At 47.9% G+C, this 24,238-nt stretch overlaps 1 protein-coding gene across 1 annotated transcript; it reads right to left on the minus strand.

Annotated features, from left to right (window-relative positions):
* Positions 1–183: 183 nt before the first annotated feature.
* Positions 184–23,396, minus strand: c9h21orf91 (chromosome 9 C21orf91 homolog). Its single transcript, XM_035434295.1, has 5 exons — positions 23,230–23,396; positions 18,931–19,064; positions 5,826–6,335; positions 4,076–4,138; positions 184–3,173 (listed from the first exon to the last, which is right to left on the minus strand). The coding sequence occupies exons 2-5, from the start codon at positions 19,055–19,057 to the stop codon at positions 3,007–3,009; spliced, it is 867 nt and encodes a 288-aa protein (XP_035290186.1). The 5' UTR covers positions 19,058–19,064; positions 23,230–23,396; the 3' UTR covers positions 184–3,006.
* Between the last annotated feature and the right edge of the window lie 842 nt (positions 23,397–24,238).

Here is a 24,238-nt window from a genome sequence, read left to right on the forward strand (position 1 = left end):
GTAAACTAGCATTGGTTTGTACAGCTAATTAGCTGACGAGTTGGGACAATCTGTGAAAACAAAAAGTGGCATATGAGCCAACCCTGGGCATTTGAATACCAACGGACAGTCATGTCAGTCATTCCCCACTAGATGGGGCCACTGGGCTCCAGATAACAAGAAAAGGTCGGCTCACACAGGAAATGTAAGAAAATAAGTTTTATTTTTCTTAGGAAAAATACAAATAACTGCACACAAATTTCACACAGGCAGTAAAGCTCCACAAACACAAATTATTGCATGTTTAATGGAAAAGTCTCAGAGACGCACGCGCGCGCACACACACACACACACACACACACACCAATCTCACCAGGCCTCTGAAATACCCATGTATCAAACTTTGAAAAAGGAAAAGAAAAAAACAGCAAAATGTACACATTGATGAGATTACCCACTACTGAGAATGAACTGAAACTTGTGACACAGCATACACATTTGAAACAAGGCAGACACCTGCTCAGGAAAGCGGTCAGCAGGATAAATCTTCTGAAAACTTTCGGATGGGGGTTGGGCAGCCACCTGCAATGAAAGGCCTACAGTTGTACGGCAACACACCAGTAAATCAACCATTTCATGCATGCAAACAAAAACCTTCACCTTATCCTTTTTGTCTGAAGTAAAAAAAACTTTAAACCCCAAAGGGTCAAATATAATTTCTCTTATGAAGAGAGAATGAAATTGGGGTGAATACATATTTACTAGTTTTTTGTTTTTATGAATATATTTAAAAAAATGAAATTTGTAAGGAAAACCCAATGAGAAAATATTATGTTTGACAGAAAGTGCACCACTGCTCGACGGCCAGCAGAGGGCACTGGACTCATTTTCTATCCAGTAACATGATGGGAATACGAACAAGGAACAAAAACAGCAGGCCAAACCTAGGCCTATCTGAAATTCTAAAACGATGTGGTTGCACTGAGCGGGCTAAATAAAAACATGAAAACGAGAATTGAACAGAAAAATCACAAACAACTCCATAACCATACAGCCACAGAACAGTTAAAATTGCAAGCAAACAATAACAAAAATGTTTGAAAATTGCAAAATTCAATAAGAACATCAAGTTGGAACAGGGGAAAATGAATACTTAGAGAATATGTTGAAAAGTCATCCTGTAATACTTCTTGTAACACTTAATGGTACCATTGAATTGTACAGGTTTTTTTTTCACAGAATGTACATTTGGTGTTCAATATGGTCCAAGTTGTTATGCGAGAAAGAGAAATACTGTCAATTATATAACAGCAATGTTAGGATATTCAGCAAGTTTCTGTGCCTGTTAGAATGTCTGACCATCTTCAACTGCAAGTTTCGTTATAATGAAAAATCCAACTGCAAGTGTCATTCACGCTCAAGTACAAGAAAGCAAAACCGAAAGAAAAAGGTTTTAACCGGTAATTATTTTTCCAGATGAAATGTGTGAACCAAAGTTGAACCTCTATTGTGCGCGGCACTCTGGGAAAGGTGTTTCCTTCCTTGCAACTTCCTGATCAGCAGTACGATGCAATATTTTAAATACTCAGAAAACGAAACCAAATTAAATCTGGAACATTCCTAAATGTGCAATCCCCACCAACAAAACTGATACACACCGCAAAAGGTTACAATGACAAAAAGAGGAAAACTAATGCAAATTAAATATGTAAACTACAACCACTAATAAATATATACGCTCTCTCTTTCCAGCCATGAGCTTTCTACTGAAGCCATCCGCAAACGGATCCAACCCGTATCCTGTACTTCTACATGATGCAGTACTAAACAGCAAAGCAGAAAAATCATATAACTGTTCCGCAGTCACACACAAGCATTCCCTTCAGTAAAACACCAATAAGAGTTATCTGAACACTTCCAAACCAACCAATTTGTAAAGCAGACTCCTTGCGCTTGGATTTCTCCCTCGAAACGGGAGGGGCCAGCTCCCCCCCCCCCAGCTCTAATTAAGAAGTTCCACTCAACTGATTAAACCACTCGACTCTGGGGCAGTTACCACAGCAACGGCAGAACCAGTCAACTCAACGTCGGGATAATAAGGCAACTGCACAGGCGGCGGCCTCCCAGAATGCACTGCAAACGTGGTCCAGAAGGGAACGCGAAAGCAGTCCCCCTTCAGGGCTGTGCTGGGCCTCAACATCGTTAACACCCCCCCCCCCCCCCGAGCACCAACAGTCCAACATAACAGACACTAAAAGGTCCCAACTGCCACACTGATTTGTACTGCAATTGGAAATAAATAGATAAAACAAGCAAGGCTGCAGACTAAAAACAAGGACAATAATAAAAACAGTTTAACAACTAAAATCGTGATTTAAACTGTCCTACATTTGCGCACACATGACCGTATCGCCTCCGATCACGCAGGTAGTTCAAACGTCTTGTTTTTGGTGTAGATTCACAAAATGGTTTCATAAAAGAAAAAGAAAAAATGACAAATGTTTAGACAACTTGAAGGAACACGGAACGCTACGACGCTGACCGTCGCAGTCCTGCATAGAAGACAGGCGCCCCAATAAGGCTCCTAAAATCAAAAGCTGTTCGTGTCCAGCCTCACGTCCCGTCTGAGGGCCTACTGGACTGGAGGACCCTGCTCTCCTCTTCGTCCCGGCCCTTTCTGTCCTGAACACCGAGTACAGCACAGACCCGTCCTTCTCAGTCCCCTGCTGAAGGCAGGTTATACCCATTAACCCCGCCTCTATTTGTGTGCAAACAAAGTAAAGCAACCTTCCCGCGCGGTTTCGTCACAGTCCTAAGAACAGTCTCGTTCCGCTAGGAACAGGGGCGTGTGAAAACCGGGCGGGGCAGCGACCCGAACAGCCCTAGGCAGTGTGGGCGGCCTGATTCGGGGGGGTGCGTGGAGGCGGGATGGGCCAGGAGGAGACGGGACAGCACGCTTAGATTAGGGCTTTTTTTTGTTTGTTTGTTTGTTTGTTTTTGGTCAGGCGATGGTCTTGGCGGTAGGCCTCACTCGACCGGCGTGTTGCTGGCCTTGACCCCCGCCCTGCCGATCTGCAGCCAGGGCAGCTTGCCGCAGTTCTTGAAGAGCTGCTCGATGGCGATGTGGCGGACGTGGAGCTCCGAGGCCAGGGAGTCCTTGTCCTGGACAGCCGACGTCAGCTCCTCAAACACCTCTGTGGGCAGAACAAAGACACATCAGCTCCGTTATACGGGTGCAGACAAACATCAGCTCAGTTACACAGGCGCAGACAAAAATCAGATCAGTTCCACAAGCACAGACAAATATCAGATCAGTTACACAGGTACAGACAAACATCAGGTCAGTTCCACAAGCACAGACAAATATCAGATCAGTTACACAGGTACAGACAAACATCAGGTCAGTTACACGAGTACAGACAAACATCAGATCAGTTACACGGGCACAGACAAACATCAGGTCAGTTACATGGGTACAGACAAACATCAGGTCAGTTACACGGGCACAGACAAACATCAGGTCAGTTACACAAGCACAGACAAATATCAGACCAGTTACACGAGCACAGACAAATATCAGACCAGTTACACGAGCACAGACAAATATCAGATCAGTTACACGGGCACAGACAAACATCAGGTCAGTTACATGGGTACAGACAAACATCAGGTCAGTTACACGGGCACAGACAAACATCAGGTCAGTTACACAAAGCCCTCAGTAATGATAGCTCTTACAGTTCGACATACAGCCAATGGCCAATAAACTGCACACGGAACAAACACACAGAGCACACAGAACGCACAGAGAACGCACACATACACCTTGCCCCAAGGACTACAACAAGCGCACACACACACAGGTCTATTAATTATTGACAATCAGATATCAGAGCACACAAGCAACAAAATACTTCAAGGACTTGGCTGCAGAACCGTTTGTCGGACAGCACATCCACCACACAGCAAAGAAGCAGAACTCAGCGGGAAAGTTTAACACATCACACAGACTTTACGCCAACCCACAGTTCTGACAGAAAACTACCCCTCGTCTTTATATGTGAACTCCAGCGTGTGTGTAAAGAGAGCCTCTTACTCTGAATCTGCAGAAGCAGCTGTCCTTTCAACTGGCCCAGCTCCTCGGCGCTCATCCCGGCCACTGTTAGCAACGACAAGAGAGACAAAGGAGTCGGGTTAGACGAGAAGTTAAAGTAAGCGACTACAGCTTCAGCCTGTGTGTGTGTGCGTGTGCGCGCGCGTGTGTGCGTGTGCGTGCGCTAGGGCCCACTCAAAGCGAACGCCTCCCCACGCGCTCTCCCTCCCTCTCGGCCACGCTCTCGCGTCGTGCCGGCCAGCGGCGCCTGCCGGTAAAGCGACCGCGCAAATTTCCGGGAAAGATTCCTCCCCGAGAGCTCCGCCAAAGCTCTCCACAGAGCGCAGCGCCTTTTTGCTTCGCCCCGCCGACCCTGCGCCCAGGCCCTTTGGCACTGGGGCGGGAAGGTTCCGCTGAAGGGCGGTTTCTGAGTACGAGGGAGGCAGACAGCTTTTCTCCGCAGAGAAAGACGGGCTGCGGGGGGGTGGGGGGGGGGGGGGGGGGGTCCCCGCGTCACCGCTTTGTCCCGCGGCTCGGCGCGTAACGGACAGACGGACGCGGCTCGGAAGTCGGAGGTCACCAAAGAGGGGCCTAACGCCCCACCCGGGGGGCCCGTGGAGCTCACGTGTTTACACCAGGGGGGTCAATCATGCCCGACAGCAAAGCCCGAGTGGGAGCAGGCTTTAACACAGCTCACAGCCCACAGCTACGTCAGCAGCCCATTCAATACATAAAACACTCGACTGAGGATCGTGAGCAGCCCGTTAGCTGCATCAGGCGCTTTAGTTCTGGGCTACAAAACAAGCCTCCACCCACACCAGTCCTGCTCAGGGAAGACTGAGCACCCCACATCAACCCCCCCCCCCCTACACGGGTAGAATGGTACAGGTGGAATTACATGCAAGATATGATTACATTACATTACATTACATTACAGGCATTTAGCAGACGCTCTTATCTAGAGCGACGTACACAACTTTTTACATAGCATTTTACATTGTATCCATTTATACAGCTGGATATATACTGAAGCAAAGCAGGTTAAATACCTTGCTCAAGGGTACAACGGCAGTGTCCTTACCCGGGAATCGAACCTGCAACCTGTCGGTTACAAGCCCAGTTGCTTACCCACTGTGCTACACCCCGTCCTACGATTCTGAGAACATCATGCGTTAAGTGTTCACTTAAGCAACGAGCGTGATTTTTATTCATTCTGAAACGCAGTGGTCCGCTATGGTCCTTCCACTCGATCATTTCTGTGCAGTTTAGCTGTTATTGCTTGTGTGACGTAGCTGTAGCACACAAGCTTTACTCTTTTAAATACCTGAAATAATGTTGTGCATTATTCATGACTGATTCAACTTACTTCCTCCTGCGATATCACGAGCATAAAAATGTGACAACAGGCACAAACAATATATGAAGCATCGCACTACAGCAAATCACTAGGAACATCTTAAGGTATTATAAAGCACATTTAGACATGTTAATCCGAATCACCCAACTCCTCACAAATCTCCACTGAGGGGATTCTCTACACTCCATGACTCATCGAGCTCATGGAACATTATGAGAATTTCAGGAAGTGAACTGACAGGGAACCGACTCTGCTGAGGTGCAGACCAAAAATAACCAGCCCTGTGACGAGTCACGACAAGCTTCCCTCCCTCCCGCCCACCCAATCACATGCCCCCCCTACCCCCCGCCCCTCCTTTCAGACGAACGAGGGGAGAACGCAGGCCGATGGACTCACACTCCTCTCTGCTGAGGCCCGGGCGTCTGTGCTGCCTGTGTCCGGCCGAGGCCACGCCCTGCTTCTGCGATTGGTGGAGCGCCCGCTTGCCGCCGGCCCACAGGCCGCACCCCCCGGCGCCCAGGACTCCGCCCCCCAGCGCCAGCTCCTCGGCGGCCCGGCCGCGGTCGGGGAGCCCCGCGGCCACGCCCGCGGCCTCGGCCCAGCGGGGGGCGTAGCGGGGCACGCGGGAGTCGGACTGGGGCACCAGCGTGCGGTCCCCCTGCTGGCTGCAGCACAGGAGCTGGTGCCGCCCGCCCCGCCGGCCCGGCTCGGAGCCCGCCTCCCGGTTCTGGGCGTACTGCACGATGCGGCTGATCTTCTGGCTCAGGGCCGTCTTCACCCCCTGGTAGGCGCTCCGCTGGGCCTTGTTGCGGGACAGCTTCTGGTTGGCGATCAGGTGGTACTTCTCGAAGCAGTCCCGGTGGCCCCGCAGCGACTTCGAGTGCAGGAGGGTGGAGCTGGACACGCCTGGAGGAGGAGGAGGTGAAGGAGGAGGTGGAGGAGGAGGAGGAAAGTAATTGTTACGATCGCGTCGGTCGCACCCCCTCACGCCACCTTCTATCCGCAAACACGACGAGGACAAACAGTCGCAAGGCAAACGAACTGAAGCGCACGCCCAAATCCCAAACAGCCGAAACTCAGCACGGCAGATCTGACGGACGGGTGTTTTGACGGCTGGGTGAAAAGTAGCTTAGCATGAGGAGGATTAGCCGCAAAGCTAACGACAGACACAGCACCCGGCAGACTCGGCCACCCTGAACTGAGATACCCCACCATGTGGGTTCTGGGGTATTACACGGGGTTCAGCAGCACGACCGGGACCCCCTCCAGTCTCCGGTTAAAACACACTTCACCTTATCGTCCCCTGCACGGGTACAGGGCGGTCTGTGTGCCCTCGCTTCCCCAAAAGTCCCTTCAGCAGCACTCACTAACATGGCGCAAGCTGCTTTTGTTCTGTAATTCTGAGACAACGAAACAAGCAGCCCCCCCCCCCCACACACACATTCAAAGCTGTTTACTCTTAAGCTTTAATTTTCAGTGAGGGGGGGGTTCAGCTTTCAGCTTTAGTAATACAGAGGAGTGATTCCTCACTGTTCCATTTCTCCACCCCACCCTTGAGACCCTTTTTTCCCCAATAGCATGCTAACAAGTTTTTAATGATTCTACAAAATGGTTCCTTTAACATGCCTTTCAGTGCAGCTCACACAATGATTACTTTCCTTTACTTTAATGAGTTTTATTTTTTAAATTGAGCAATATTTTCCAGTTCCGGCTTACTAATAAAAAGTTTTTGTGCAGACAAAACTGAAAGTTTTTTTTTTCCGTTTTCTCCTGAGCAAGGGCCCAAGCTCAAATTGTTCTAAGAAGCCTGTTGAGCAACGGAAGAAAGCAACTTGCTCAATAGAATCACATGCTGCTTCCATCTAATCGCACGGCCTTTCGCCTTCATTGGAAAGGAGGGGTTCCCCTGGCATTCTAACGTGCTGATAGCACTACTGAGAACAGGGACTTCCACAAAAAATAACTAATATGCACTTCTAGTCTGCATTCTGTTTCCAGATAGCCCACATATTCATTTATATATTTGTCCTTTATTTAGCCAGGCAGGTCCCACTGAGATACAATATCTCTTCTTCCAGGGAGTCCTGGTCAAGATGGCAACAAAAGTGTAAAAGTTTAAAACATAAAAATAAATACACAATAACTATTAACTATAAAACATACAATACATAAAAATTTAAACAGAGAGAGAGAGAGAGAGAGAGGGAAACTTCATGGCGGAACATATACTGACACCTGACATCAAACATCTCATCCAAAATTATGGGCATAAATGTCAAGTTGGTCCACCCATTCTGCTAGAAGAGCATTAGTGAGGTCTGGCACTGATTGGGCGATTAGGCCTGGCTCACAGCTGGCTTTCCAACTGATCCCAAATGTGTTGGACGGGGAGGTCAGGGCTCTGTGCAGGCCAGTCAGGTTCTTCCACACCGCTCTTGACAAAACCATTTCCACATAAACCGTTCTGTGTGCCCGGGGTGCCACTGAAACAGAAAAGGGCCTTCCCAAGACTGCTGGGGAAGCACAGAATCATCTACAATGTGATTGTATGCTGTGTACTAAGGGGCATAGCCCAAACCATGAGAAACAGCCCCAGACCACAGGGTGTCCAGATACTTTTGCTCATATAGTGCATTTGAAAAGAGAAGCAAGTAGTCTATACCAAAGATATACACAATGCAGACCAGATCAAGTTTGAAACATTGAATCAAGGATATGAAAAGCAACAAATTTACTTCAAGGAAGTTTTGTAAAAGACCAACAAATGTGTTCAAAGGAGGAAGTACATCTAAAATACTGTTTTGTGGCTCATTTCCTGCCCCAAGGTGCACAGAAAGAGAAAGTGGTTTCACCGAGCTTGGATTGAACCCTGAGGACGTATAAAAGAACTCCACTAGTAGATCTACAGCAGCAGTTATTCGCATAATAGGATAAAAGACCGGAGATGTAATACGGCAGTTTACCCAATCGGGCCTTTAGAATAAATGGCAGCATGTGCATTTTCCTCCTCTGATATACAGAAGAACCCCCCCCCCCACCCCCCACCAGAGATTCATATATAGTGCCGTGGGGAGGGTGTGAGCCTGTGCCTGTTATGAAACGCAGTGGAGCGTCGATAAGCTGAGTCCAGCTTTTATAAAAGGAGATGAGGCTGCACGCAATTAAATCACATCACCACAGCCGAGCCACAGACACAAACGAGCTTTGCACAACTCTCTCTCGGGCCTCAAAAAGGAAAATCTCTCTTAAATGGAAATAAAAGCCCAATTTCAGCCAGAGTTGCTGCAACTGATTTTCAATATGCGCGTTAAAAGCTAACTTTTCATCAAGCCGTATGCCCAAATATTTATGAGAGGTATCTCCATCTAGCGGGTAAAATAAACCTCAACGCTGCTTTTTTCCCCATCTCTGCTCCTCAATGCCATTTTATTAGAAAATTACCCTGCACTTAAAATATGGATTTAGTGTGAGAAAGGATCTTGCTTTTGGTTCAAGTGGTTTCTACTGTTGCACCCTCTCAAGTATGTGGCTTATCTAAAGAACGGTAATATCTTCCTAGATATATACCTTCTAAAGTCAGGATAGAAGGATCAGCTGCATTAGAACAGGAATGAGCAAAAGCCATAAATTTGGTCTTCTTTGAATTGAGGACCACTTTAAAATTCCAACAGAGGAACCTGCAGTGATTTAAAAGCAGCCGGGTTTTGGGAAGGTTTTCATGGAGAAGGAACGAATGCAAGAAAAACCCTCTTATCGATGAGTGGACGGGAGCGAAAGCGTGCAAGAATCCCAACCGAGGAGATTAGCGACCGCTACGCCTTCCCCCTCCACCAGAACAGCAGCAGCCACAACCTCCTCAGAAACCCCTCATTTCTGCCCAGCGAAATGGAGGAATGAACCCCGGGCAACTGCTTAGCTTCAGAGAGGAGCTGTTTAGGAGGACAACAAGACCAGGTCAAAACCTAGTACATGGCTGGACCGAACCGGCCGACCAGTGGTGTAACTTCATCAGTCAGTCAGTCACTCAGTCACAGACATGTGCGGTGTAACTTCATCACTCACTCACTCAGTCACAGACATTCGCGTTTATAGGGCTGGCCCCGCTGTTGCGGCCCAGCCAAAAAGAGAGGCAAAAAAAAAAAAAAAAACAAAGAAGCAAGTCAAAGGCTGTAGGCGGCATTAAGACGCTGCCGGTCACACGATCGGCTTCGCGGGGGAACCTGAGACGTGACTCACCGACGAGTCAAAGCGGTGACCTTAGCCCCAGCGCGCAAGGGAACGGAAGCCCCGAGTCTTTAAAGGACAGGAAGTGCTGCACGAGGGTCACACTTCCTCAAACGCCAACCCCGAACAACAACTAAAAACAGACTTCAGCGCGACAGCGCTATACTTATACCGATAGTCCCACTTCCCCTCTCTAACGCATGCGGAGACCAAACAACAGGAAGGTGAACTTTTAAAAGCGACTTTGCGGACAAAGAACCTTCAGAAGGCCCGCGGAGACCCGTGAGCAAGGCTGGCGAGGGCCGGACACGTTTTCCCAGAACCCCACGCGCCGGTTTTCTCTCGCTTCTGCAAAAAGGCGGTTAATAAATTACCTTTCTGTAAATAAATGACCTCGCCGTTAATAGCGTCTTTCCCTCACCACCTGCCCGTTTGTTTAAACACACGACACCCTTCAACAGGCCATCTGGACACCCAATCGAGGGGGGGGGGGGGGGGACCACAGAATCATACCACAGCAAGCAGCACAGCAGCTTCTGTCTGAACAACGTCCCGTTTAAATTTCCATCAAAAACAGCAGGTCAGCGGACAGATGAGGAGGAGTGGCTGACGCGGTGTTTTATGGTAAACCCGTGACTCCTTGGTCTAATTCCCGCATATCGGTTCTGTCGGGTTACCTGGAATCAGGCCACACACACACTCACAACGAGCCTTCATTAGCTCGGTTGCCTCGCTGTGATTGGTCGGTGAGACGCAGGGAGGATGTAGCCCTGGGTTGAAGAGGATTAGCCGTGCGATGTCTGTGGGCAGAAATACAGCTTGTTTGACAAGCGGCCTGGACAGCGCCGGAGCTGGGGCTAGCGCTGGAGCGAGCTTAAGGCTTGCTGTGAATAAACCACACGAGCCCTTGATCTGCAGCCCGGGGCAGGACCTCAGCTAACGTACGCTACCGGGGTGACATAAGGAGATCAGGCAGAGCCCCGGCCCACAGTCCCGCCCACGCAGGCCTGTGTGAGTCACGCCCAGCCCTGGGCTCTACCAGCAGCGCAATGCCAACCGCCCGCCCTGTCTGCCCAACAAAGCGCATCCACGGCCACTTCATCTGCTAATCCGCTTAGCAATCTGTATCACTCACTCACACGAACGCACGCGTCCACACACACATACACGCACACGCACACACATTCTCACACGCACGCACGCGTCCACACACACATACACGCACACGCACACATTCTCACACACGCACGCACGCGTCCACACACACATACACGCACACGCACACACACACAAGCACACACACGCACAAGTATGCACACGCACACACATTCGTGCACAAGCACGCACATACACGCAAACACACACACACGCAGACACGCACACACACACGCTTCACTACAATCCCAGTGTGAGACAGCACAAGGCCAGTGGCACATGATCCAGCTCGTCCATTCCCTGCCTTCAGTTAAGTGCGGCAGGACACTCCTACACAAACTAAGCATGTTGTGACATTTTAATTAGGCGGGAAAAAAATATAATAAATATTAAATATTAAGATGCACGGAGCCAGAAAGCAAACTGGCGATGGCGTCTTCCAGAGCCGTCCGTTCACACAGAGACAGAGCCGTCAGAGGGAGGACAAACGGCGGCCTCCATCCAGCCTAATCCACGTCTCTATTTTTAGATCAGACGCGCTCACTCTCCAGGGCTAGTGCTTGCTGTCATGGAAACCTTAATCTTATCATATGTAATCTCTGCTGCTTGTCCTTTCCTCGTTAGCCCAATCAGACCTCGTTTGTTCGTCTTCCATCAAACTGGCCCGTCAATCATAACACACTTCTGCTTTTATTTTTTTTAATGCTCCACCCACCCCCCCACCCCCCCTCATTTTCTCCCCACTCGGGAATTTCCCGGCGTATTTTTCGGCGCTCGATGCCGCGAGCTCCGCTACCGGCTCCGGAGGGCGGAGACGAGGCACGTGATGTCAGCCCCGCCCGCGGCAGCTCGCAGGCCTGGCTTGCACAGACACGACCTGGAGGACGACTCTCCAGGTGACACTCAAAACCCCAGAAGGCCCCATGAGTCAACCGAGACAGACTGCCTCAGAGAACCGGGATATCAGCCATTCCTCACTGTCTGTGGCTCGAAAGCGCTACCACAGCACAGTACAGCTGCACACGGGTAGAGAGCAGGTCATTCCGCAGCCCAAATAAGCAAGAACCTTCCCCCCATAGACACTGATACATATCACTCTGAAATCATATAATAACAAATGCCTTCTCTTGAAGTTACTGTTTAGGATACATAGATTCAGACGGAGGTTATTAGAAAGTCCGTATCGAGGTCAGGGACTTAGCAAACCACAGCGCGTACGTGAAATGAGGACGTTCCAATTAAGCAGGTAATACACTTGTTTATGTTCATGGCTGTAGTCTGTTGGAATATAAGCCCTTATTTCAGGGTCCACGGTGACGGGCAGAGATAGTCTAACTGCATCCTCAGGCCTTAAGGGGTTAGCAGGCAAGGACTTGCGAGTGGCAGTGGTGCATGATGGGAATCCATTACCCCGGCCAAGCGAAACGCTCCAGTCCCCGGGCAAAGCCACAGCCATATGTGCATCGCCCCGCAGGGCTACCGACCACAGTCAGCACAGACACGGGGCATTGTATCACAAAGCAGGCTTAGGAAGAGTTAGGAAGATAACCGCACTGAGTAAAACCCAGAACGGCTCTGTTTGCTCCAGCTCATGTTCCAGTTTTGAGAAGGTTACAGCTTTTTACTCAGTGCAGTTGACCAGACAGCTCGGTAATCCTACTTCGTGACACAGGCCACATGGCATGGATTCAATACCAGACCGTGTAGCTCACACAGGCACAGACACACCGCCTAAACCAGATCAGCCACCCAGCAGCCCAAATATACCCGTTTGTCCTTCAGCAAACACACAGGACCGTACACTCAAGTAACGATCCTATTATAGGTGTGCTGAGATCTGAAGACCTCCGTTTGCTGTGCTAGCGAGCCAGGGACATTCCATCCCCAGCACGACAGGACCGTAGCGGGATGGGGGGGGATGTCACACGGCAGGACGGGGGGCACACGCAGACACAGCCTCCGTGGCTATAATTGGGACACCCGTCGATAACAGATGCGTCAGCTGGCCAGAGGACGGCACGCTCACAGGTGGGCGGCAGCTGTTTGGGGCTGTGCTGTGCGGTGCGGTGCTGATTCCCTTCTGTTTCATGTTAGCATTACCATTTAGAAATGATGTGGACAGTAATTCTGTCAAAATTGCTCAATTTCACAGCAGCACTGTTGGTTGGTTTTGATGTACCGACGTGAAACCGGGGGGCTTAATCTCGACCCAGCTACAACAGCAAGGTCAGCTTTTCTCTTTTCCCTTTCTTTCTTTTGTCCACACCACGGTTTGCTGAAATTCTTGCCGCAGATCAAAGGAATTTCACCGAGCCAGGAGTGCAACAATCAGGGCTCTGTCCCCCCCCACCCCCCCCATCCCCACCCTCAGGGTGAAGAGTTCACAAACAATGCACACAACACGCTAAAAATGCACACACAGGCCCCGACAACACAGAGCGCTGAATAGCCATGTCTGTTTCTGGTGTGTGCTCCGAACGAGCAACTATCTGCCCCCCCCCCCCCTCAGCTCTTCAGTCACCGCGCTCTCCCGGATCACCGACTCGGCTAAAATTCCATCATGGTTAGGTAAGGGGAATAGCGCCGCTACGGGAGCAGCGGAGCGCTTCGCTGCGCCGCCGCGGCCGCTCGCGTAGCGCCCGAATCACAAGAGCCGCCGCCGACGCGGCCTCCAAAGCCGTCAACCGCCAACCTCTTCACACGGCTTCTTTTTCTATTTTTCTTTTTTAAATTAAGAGGACACTGTTCAGCTCTGCCCTGGTAGCTGCAGCAGGAGCCTGGAGACTGTGTGCAAGAGAAGGCAGCAAACGACCCAACGCACACTCTCATTTCCAGAAGCCCGCAGGCAGCCGTTAAAGCACTCCTCCATTACCTGGAAAAGGCTGGTACGTGCTCTCCATGGTTTCCTCCTCGTGTTTAGTTTAGGTTTTTTTTTAACGTAATGTTGGTTTTCCACGCCTGGGGCCGACTTTGGACCATCGCGGGTGCACCCGGAACAAAGCTTGTGCAAAGCATTGTGGGAACCGCGGTTCACGTGCCACACGTGACCTCACTCTCCGCCTCAAACCCCGCGTTTCACCCAATCAGAGGCCGCCTCCGCGTGCCCGCGCCAACGGACCAGCCGAGCTCTGTGCTGCTCAACACGGTCCTGGCATTCCGTGACATCATTGCGGGGACACGGTGAGAGCCATATGCAGGACTCAATGACCCTTCAGTCAGTTAACGAAACGCAATCATGCTTCAAGTTTAATTTTCATCGTTTTCAACTACCCTCTTGGTAAATCAATGGCCTTATGAAGTAAACACAACATTTTTTCACTGAAAATAACCCACCACACACACACACACGATTTGGAAAACAGAACGGCGATGTCACCGATTTCCTGACTCTGAATTCAAGTCTAGAGTAAATGATGATATGTAATGGCTGTGGAAAAAACTGTTTTGTCAGATGCAGGGATTAGAAATTTAATCCTCAAGTATTCTGCGTAACTCAGCACTTTCCAAACCTTAAAATTTCCACTCAAAACGAAGCCCTCAAAAATGTCCTCAAAGGCCCATGCCATTTGCCAAGAGGTCAGTCCTGGTAAAAAACCAGACAGCCCATGTCAGTCATATGCTAGCAGGAAGCAGTCTCTCAGTCGCAGCTGTTAGCAGTAATGGCAGCCTATGCAGGCCTTTTACAGGAAGCAGGCTTCAGTCTGCCATGTTCTGCCAAGTGTTCAACAAGCACTGTGACACAGCGACACAGGCACAGCACAGGGCCTGCACAGGGACACCACAGGCACAGCACAGGGCCTGCACAGGGACACCACAGGCACAGCACAGGGCCTGCACAGGGACACCACAGGCACAGCACAGGAACTCCACAGGCACAGCTCCACCTAAGCACATCAGGCCCAGCGAAACAAAGCACAGCACAGCTGCCACCTTGACCGCAGCCAACTGCCGCCTGGTTCTGTGGCGCTGGGCCCTTGGCAGGCTAACGCTAACACCTCCACGGCACGAATGGCACAGGAAACGGACGGCGACAGAGGCGCACGTGCACGCGCTGCAGGGCTGTAAGAACAGCTGAAAAACAAACTCACATGCATCTGACAGTTAGAGTGGGGGAAAACCGCAGCCCCCCATCACTGGCCCGCCCCCCGACCCTCTCTCTGCCAACCAGAGACGAGAAACACGACGGGGTCCGCTGAGCCGCAGGAGCCCTCCCCCCTCGGCCTCGAGCCTTACAGCACTCTCATCACCCCCCTGAGACGCTGCCTTGTTTCTAGCCCCTGTACGGTCAATAATTCAGTCGCCTCGCCACAACAAAATAAACAGAAACCACACAAAATGAAACGCAGGCAGGCAAACAATCCCCACTTTAGCTAGCGCTAAACCTGCAGGGCGGCTGTGGTGAAGCGCTGCCCAGCTCAACGCAAAAACGTTCTCACGACGTTGCAGCAACGTTGTGCCAATGTTGTAACACTGCCGCTACATGGCCGTTAGCGCTTGTGACTGCCAGCGCTGCTGCTGCTGCTGCCCTGCGGTAAACAACAGGCCTGAACAGAGCGCGCTGCTTCTGCAAAGCGGGCGGCTGCGGGGGAGCATTGTGGGAAACGAAGGCCCCCGGGGGCTCTGACTGTCCCGCGCGCCGCCTTCGACGTAACGACGAGCGCTGCGGTGTTGGGCCGGGGTGCGGGTATGAGTCAGCGCTCGCGCTCAGGCACGCAGCGCCCCGCGCCGCAGCTCCGGCCGACGAGGCCCCCCGCTATTTGCAAGTCACAGGGAGCCAGTTTCCTCATCAAAAAACCGCCAGGACAGACAGAGAGCCCCGTCTCGACCGCCCCCACCCCCCCACCCCCACCCCGTGCATCTCGACTGCTGAACAAGGGACACGTTGCTTCACATCGGAGAGGCCCGAAGCGGGGTCACCCCCCCCCCCACCGCGACTGCTGCGCTGCCGGTTTGTGCAATCCCCCCAGTGCCCCCCCCCCCCCCACATTACATAACTCTCCTCCTCAGTGGTGGCACGGAGAGGAAGAGAAGGGAGAACAGAGGCCAGGCTGAGAAAGCGGCCCTCTAACGCCATGTCTACGCCAGCCCGGCCCGGCCTCAAACCGGCTGTGGTTTCACCGCCATTTACGCGCCATCGCAGGTGCGGCCCGGGCAGTAACGGTGACTCACTTCCCGAAAAAAACCACGACACAAGCCTCGGCATTGTGCTACCGCACGTTTTCACGAGAAAACCCGGCCGTGAAACAAAAGGAGAAGAAGAGGAAATGAAGTGGATTACGGGCGTTTTTCCATGGAGTCGTACTGGGGGGGGGGGGGGCGGATTAAATTTCCCCGGCTGTTTGAGAGCGCTCCTCGATGGCTGTTCAGCGGAATTGCCAATTAAGTCCAAGTCTATTCCGCGCAAGTGCTGCTTAGTCTGCAGATAAGAACCCAGCTGCAGCCTCCGTGCCACTTTAATCCTCATGCAGTCAAAACGAAAGCAATGGAACAGAGAATCAGGTGGTCCATTTCTTCAAACCAACCTGTTATTGTTGAAAGTTTAAAATGGCTGTGGTAGCAGGCAAAGGAAAAAAATCAATGGCACAAGCACTGACTTCTTCACAAACATGTTTATTTTACAGATGTTTATGAAGACGTCGACAAAAAAAAAACTCAACAGAAACACAAACTACCGTTCCACACAGCTCTTAAGACAGGACAGGCATCGACACAGATGAAAGGAGCACACAAAAAAAAAAAAAAACCCACAAGCCATGCCCCAACATGTTTACAACTGCTCACAGCCAACATCCGGGCCAACATCCAACAGCACACCCATCCACCAAATTTCAAAAGCAAAAACCCATTCACAGCTTCAGAATTTAGATTGGACTTCCCCTGAATTAGGAGACCCTGGCACACATTCCCCCAGAAGGAGCGCAGCCTAACGGGGGCCGTTCGCGAGACGAGCGATGAGGGGGACGCTAATTGAGTCCCTGAAGAGGCGCCGCTTCGGTTCACACGGGCCGCCGTTAATTAACAGCAGAGAAACGGCACTTCAAACGCAGCTCGTCTGAGCAGAGCCTCCAGCGCCGCCGCCGCCGCGGGCTCCCGCACTAGCGGGCGATGGCTGGAGGGCACGGAGCTTTGCAGGCCTAGACTCAACTCACGCATACTGATCACCAGATAGCAGGGCTCTACAGTAGCCCCCGTTTTCGGGGCATATGCTCCTAAAGATTTGTGTGTGCTAACTTGAAAAATCATTTAGAAGCACATCTACTAATTGGGATGTATTAGTGTGCTCCTAAAAATGTTCAACTTAGGAGCATGTGTGCTGCTTGGAAAAAAAATGTTAGCATAGAGCCCTTGGATAGTATGACTAACAGCTCAGACGAGCTCATGCTACATGGTTCACTCCTCTACAACATGTGTACTAAAACGGAGTTACGACCGAGCTAGACTGATAAGCATTGATTAAATCGACGAAACACTGCTGAACCCACAACCCTCCGATATACTAAAAAGCTATCAATACAGTCAACTGATAGGTGGCTCAAAGACTCCGTTTCAATCCATACGTTGTTATGTAATAAGTTACACAGGCACGAGATCTGTGAGGCGATCGTTTCCACCGGGTGTTCCCCACCCTTTTAATCAGCGAGGGAAGAGTCCCGGCACCCCCCAGGGAAAACAAGCAAGAGGCAAACCAGCTCTGGCTGCAGTTTTTTCCCAGCTGCCTCCTCCTCCTCAGGGCCATCACAGCAGCCAAAAGACGTTACACGTCATCGGCACGAGCCGAAGCCGCGAGGCTACACACTACCGCGCGTGCACTTAAAAAAAACAAAAAAAAACAAGCCCAAAACCGTCCAGACCCACGGCGCACCTGTACTAACTATATAGCTAGCTAGCTATGGCATGTCCTCACCTCCCTAACGTTATTTGTTGTCCTCCGTGTGTCCATACATCTGTATCGGTGGTTGTAGCTGTGTGTCCTTAGCGCCTACTCATGCATGCAGGATAGCATCCGTACGCGCTAACTAGGTTAGCTAAAGTAGGCGAAACGCTAACATGTTAGGGTTAGCTAAAGTAACGTTAGGCGATAAAGCTGTGCTTAAAAATCTCGTGCCGTGCCACCTGCGCATGCGCCCTACAAAACGTCCCTCTCAGGTCGTCCATGAGTGAGTGAGTGAGTGAGCACAATTTGCCACGCATAGCCCACGGCGGCAGTCCTGCCTGCGCGCCGTGGGAAAAAGGAACGCGCTCACGTTCGCGCGCAACCTCATTAAAATTACCGGATCCGGGGAAGCACTTTCTGCAGCCGAAAATAAAACCGTCGCATAACGGCCGTCAAACTAGGTACCGACCACAGAACGATGAATCAGCTCCGCAAACGGCATTCGCAGGTATCAGCAGAAGCGCTTATGCACAGCGGCTTACATAAGAACGCACATAAAGACTGAGACAACACACAGTGCTGATGCCAAACTGTCAGGGACGCGACCGATAGCAGACGTCAATACATAACTTTACAACACAAAGGTAGACACCGTCAGACACCAAGTGCAAGAGGAAAACAGAGAATGTTGCATCGGAAAGAAAATGGGTTAGGGGATAGTTTTAGGTTTACCGTAGGTACGACTACTACACCCATGTCAAATGTTCAGAGACAAGCTTTAAAATAAGTGTATGCTATGGAAGAGCTCGCATTCATTCTGAAAAATAACCGTGAAAATTTTATGAAAATGTTAATTGGCCTTGCTTTTAAATCTAAAAAGGAAGTAATTCCAAATATATGGAAATGAAATTATTCTGTAAACCTCCACGAGGTGTCCAGGATTCAAAGACATCAGCAGAAAAAACGCTATGTATGCATGGGTGTTGCCCCACCCCACATTCTACCTAAAGTCTTAATACACTTTTTACTTCAACTGTCCATTATATGAGGGACAGTGGCCACTTCAGACCCGGCTGAAGACCTTTCAGGCTGGAATTTGTCTCCAGCGTGTAAAGTGCCTGCAGATGTTCTGCAGGGACGACAGGCGCTGTGTGTGTGTGTGTGTGTGTGTGTGTGTGTAAGAGTGTGTGCGTCTGTCTGTCTATTTGTGTACCAAACCTTTGAGCTGCGTCCCACTGGTGCGCTTACCCTCGATGCTGAGCTCAAAGCAGACGTGGCAGAAGGACAGGGTCTCCGTGTCCGTCTCCAGCTTGCAGACGCTGCAGATGTTGTCATCGTTCAGGTCAATGTTCACGAACTGCTCCTCTTCGCTCATGGTGCTTCTGAAAACACAGTCAAACGGAGGCGTGAGCAAAACCACAGGCCGTGACCGTCCCGCAGTATCTCACACTCTATATCCGCACTTACAGGTCAAACAGAAACGGTCCCAATACAACAAGGACCAGTTCAGTCCCGGTCCGAGGGTAAAGAAAGAGGTTTTTTTTTCGCCCCAAAATTAGGCCTCAATTTGCAAAGAAAGAGTTTGGAAACTGTTTTTTAAAAAATGGTCCAAGTGTAAATAACCCTAGGCTGACATTGAAATAAAGGTTACATTAAGGAAAAGAGTACAAGTCACAACACAATGTTTAAAAAAAAAGGTTTTCTGTTTTCAGAGAAAACAGTTACACACTACAGTCATAACTTCATTTAAAAAGAACTCCAGAGGATTCAAAATAATAATAAAGGCGCTCCTGAAAGCCAGTTGAAAAACATCAGAAAACAAAGACATTCCATTTTCCTCACTTGCTCAAACGACAACAATAATCCGCTGTTTGCCACAACAGTCCAGCTCCCTGTCTTTCACTGAATCATGTGCCAGACTATACAGTACCAGGCTTTCAGAATCTATTCGTGAGAGGTCGACTGCTAAACAACAGGAGCAATTCCCAAACTGTTTTCTAGTCAAAATATGAGATTCAAGGAGAGATAACAGTTCGGACAAACAGACCACCTACATTACCTTCATAAAAATAAGTGCTTGTTTGTTTATTCAGTGTTCATCCTGTGCCCTCTTAAATATTAACGTAATGCGCATTATTACTTTGAGTATAATGTTTAATAATGTGTAACCTTTTATTTTACACTACCGAGTTAAGTAGGCAATGACATTAAAGCAGTGCATATAAGGATATGTCACTAAACATGAAGGACAAAGAGTACAGTCATAAGCCTGAACCAGGGTTGGAGAGGCCTGTGGCTATTTGCACAGCCTGACTAGAGCCGCGTTTCCACCAAAATTACCCGGAACTTTCAGTCCCAGGAACTACTTTACCAGGAACTAAAAGGTTCCTGCAGCCAATGGTTGTCTGCGTTTCCACCGGGGTCTAAAGTACCGCGAAGATTAGGCAAATTAGCCCACTGACGTTGTCGTCGGTCCATCTGTCATATGATTTCTTCTGTAACCCTATACTACCACCGAAGTAGCCTACATTATTTTCTAATAACCGGGACAGCCCGGAGGGGTTTATTCCACTTATATACAACGGGTTACCAACAATGACTATATATGGTTACTTTTGTATTTATTGATTTTCATATATCCTCTCAAACACATTCATTAACAGCAGAAAACATGCACACGTTGTAAACAATTTGCTGTTTTATTACTTTCTCGTCGTCAATTCCATATAGGCTAATCGCAAAATGACAAGAATAGAATGAAAACTCGGACTTGCGTGAAAATGTAAATTAGTAGTGGTACAGCCACCGTTTGCTTTCCTTCGAAGTTACTGCTAGCCGAGCAGCGAAGTGGTTCCCTCCAGATGCGAACCATGCACCATAAATGAGTCCATAATCTTCCTGGTCTTTTCGTGGAATTGAAAAATGGCAGTAAAATTGAGTAAAATTACGGCAGTCTGAAAAAGCTAAAGGGAAGATTACTAGAATTAACCTGTTATTTTACCCGGATAAAAAGTGCGGAAGGTGATTTCCAGTTTGCTTTTACTGTATCACCAATGTTAATTATGCAGAACTACCGCATACCTCACATAACTGTATCAAACGTTTTGAGTCAATTACAACCGGCTAACAAAGAAAATCCGGAAGAAAATATTCAGCAACCGAATTAATCCGTTTGAATGTTTTGGTAGCCTACGTAATATGATGTCCCAGCACGAATGCTTAGCATTTTATAAAAGGAATACTAAAGCAAGAAAAGAACAGAAGAGCACACGTTATAATTCCAAGACGTTGACAGGCTATAACCAAAAGTAGGCTACTGCGCCGCATAACATACAAGTTTGATTTGAAGTTATTATGAAAATTAATTGGTTTGCCGCTGCATATTTTCAAACATGGCGGGTAATGGCGGAAAATAAATACAACACAAATGCTACGAGTACTCGACCAATCAGAAATGTTCAGCGCTGCAAGCTCCACCCAAAAGGTTCCTGTACTTTCGGAAAGTACTACCCCCCGAGCAGGAACGTTTTGGGGGGTAAAACAAAGCCCCCAGAACTAAATTTAGACCCTAGTTCCTGCGGTGGAAACGCACTGAGTTCCTCAAAAGGTTCCTAGTTCCGGGGTATAGTTCCTGCGGTGGAAACGCGGCTTAAGTCTACCCACAAACACTTCTACAGAGACCTTCAAATAAGTAGCAAAACCGGCAGACCCCTGTGTTTGGAAGTAAATTTACTTACCAAGACTAACAAAAGATCGCAGTTTTGTAATGTGACTGCCCAATGTATACAACGAATTCAGAACGAATGTAACTACCCCTCTTCCAAGCGACCCACATTACAATAAAAGAATGAAAATAAATGCAATCTACCACGTGGGGCTTTATGTTCTATAATAATGCCAGTTTTTTTTTGTTTTTTTTAAACAATCCACACCACTTAGTTCACAAACCGTTTTTGTACAAGAGCAATTATAATTGTTTCGGTCCTCAGTGGGTTTTAGTGTGTTGCTTCTGGGTTTTAATTACCTTATAAAAAACCCATGGTGTTACACAACTGCTGCAGAAAAAAATATAAATTTGACTTTTGTTATTTAATTATTCCTGGCATTTCAACTGGAACAGCGAATATACATCTACTTTAAATGTGATAAGAGCCCTCGTTGACTCATTTCTCAGGAGAATAATATTGAATTTGTCCATTCTGAGGGGACTGCAGAAAGCCAAGCTTCTCTGCAAAAGTTTATAATCTGTTTATCATTTTTCAAGCGTGCCCGAACAACCATTACAGCATCACCCTAAATAACTAGTTTTATAAACTATCTTGGCCACACTGTTGCGTAAGGAAAACCAAACACAAGCGTTACGTTAGTCAGTGAAGGTACGGACTTAATGTCCTCAAAGGTTTACTGTCCCACACGGCTACAACGTAAACATTAGAAAGCTAGTTCATAAACTAAGTCTGTAACTTATTTTTCTATTGGACAACTCAACTAAGGGCGTTTGCTTAAAATAAATGTTAAAATTAGCCAACTACATGAACGTTATATCTTCAACGGTTAGCCTGCTAGCTACTTATCATACAGCTATTAAAAGTAATAATTACATACATAATCATAAATCAATTACCAACTCGTTCATATCGACTTCATTGGCTGGCAAAAATTTTGGTAAGCTTAATTTAGTCTGTCATTAAGAAAAAAGCTTTGTACAACTAGTTAATTGACACGGCAGCTAAATAAACAAGCGTTCAGCAAAGTTTGTTGTTAGCGGATTTGCACGCTCTCAACTTGACTTGGACTCCTAGGTAAAAATTTTAATAAATTAGTCATATCTTACTATCTGTATTGTTACGTTAGCTGAAAAAAGTAAATTAGCTACATAATGTTGCTTACCATCAAGCTAGATAAAACCTAAATAATAAAATGCGATTGACACTTCATTTTAGCTGGTTTATTTTGAAATAAAACTAAGAACCAAAACATCACGGTTTTATATCAAATGGCGACTCGATCTGAATTTGGGCAGGATGTTTCGAACTACAGAATACCAAGAGAACGAAGAGAATATCGTTCACGTGGGCAAACTTCTCGACCGCTATTTATAGAGACATAACAGTTAGCTAGATAGTTAGCTTAGCTAGCTACAAACACATCACATTCTTCCTTCCTAACATTAGCTAGCTAACTAATAGCCTGCTACTCACTCGAAGTTAGCTAGCGAGCTATAGAAACATGCTAGGACAGATTTAAGGGTCGGTTTAAAACCTTGCAAAGACCACTACAACTAAATAGCTTGTAAAAACTAACATTACCCAGCTTTCTGTGAGTTCAGTAACTAGCTAGCTAACGGTATATCCATTGTTGACTAAAGTAAGATAGCTATGATGGCATAAATAGCTATCTGTCTCGCAAACGACCGTTAGCTAGTCAACCAGATTAACTAGTTAGCTCCCATTTCGTCAAAGTAAAAGCAAAACAGACACAGAGATTATGTTACAATAGTACGGTGTTATAGATATTTATAAGACACGCGGTGTAAACCATAATTACCTCAATCTCCCACGCCAATTTAGCTAGCTGGTCCACTGACAATGTTGAAACAAAAAATAATCTTTTCAATAAACAGCTAACGTTATTGAGCCAGCTGTCTACCTCTTAACCACGCTCCGAACTCAATTATTTGGCGCAACGTTACAAAGCACAACATAGAATACACACTTGGGGGTTGGGGGGGGGGGGAAATCCCATTTCGGAATGAACCATCATTTCAGAGATAGGGGTGCAGATGAATGTTATATGCATTTTCACTACAGTATATAACTCAGTTTCATGGTAATATGGTCTTTAACGAGTATATTGTGTGGTTTCATCTGTGTTGTTTATTTCAGTCGCGATTTATATTCACTTTAATGTTTTCGCTGACATAGTGGATGTCGTCTCACCCCATTTTAATTTCGGAAGTTAAGTTTCACTTTGCGTACGTACGTAATGGTGATTGTAATAGAGAAGGGAAAATACGGTAACGTTTCCACCTTATTACGTTTAGGCCTATGTTAATTCCTGGAATGTGCGTTTTATGAATGTCAGTATAGTTCTGGCATCAATTACATATTTTAATATTGAACATACTTTAACTATGTAGTTACGGGTACAGTAGTACTCACAAGTAGTTGTGGTTATGATATTACAGTAGTGCGGTTTTAGGCGACGAAACACACTGGTGGTGATTTTCACTAAGGAGAACTAATTATGTTCGTAATGGGACTGGATTACTATATTGTAAAAATATTTGTGATTAAAACGTCAGTGTTTTATATCTGTTTCGCAACAGAGACAGACGATGTTCATGCTCCATTCAAATATTATATATGAAAAGCTTTGCCTCCGTTGTAATTTACAAATTGCTTTGTTGGTGCTGTCAACTTAAAACATAAAATAAAATGCAGTTATAGCTACAATATACAGTGTTCGTCGATGCACCATCGCTGTTCACTTGAACTGCCCCGTTCTTGTTCAATGCTCTTGATTCTCAAATCCATTTCCCCTGTCTATCAGATTA

This window comes from Anguilla anguilla, chromosome 9 (genome assembly GCF_013347855.1).
Source record: "Anguilla anguilla isolate fAngAng1 chromosome 9, fAngAng1.pri, whole genome shotgun sequence".
Lineage (NCBI taxonomy): Eukaryota > Metazoa > Chordata > Actinopteri > Anguilliformes > Anguillidae > Anguilla > Anguilla anguilla.

Bases quoted from the DNA above. Each gene is read 5' to 3' on its own strand.
- c9h21orf91 (XM_035434295.1), bottom strand. From the start codon at position 19,057: ATGAGCGAAGAGGAGCAGTTCGTGAACATTGACCTGAACGATGACAAC. The intron at 4,139-5,825 runs GTGAGTCCATCG...CGTTGCTAACAG, and splicing joins GGGCCTCAGCAGAGAGGAGT to TGGCCGGGATGAGCGCCGAG. The intron at 3,174-4,075 runs GTAAGAGGCTCT...TTCTGCCCACAG, and splicing joins GCTGCTTCTGCAGATTCAGA to AGGTGTTTGAGGAGCTGACG.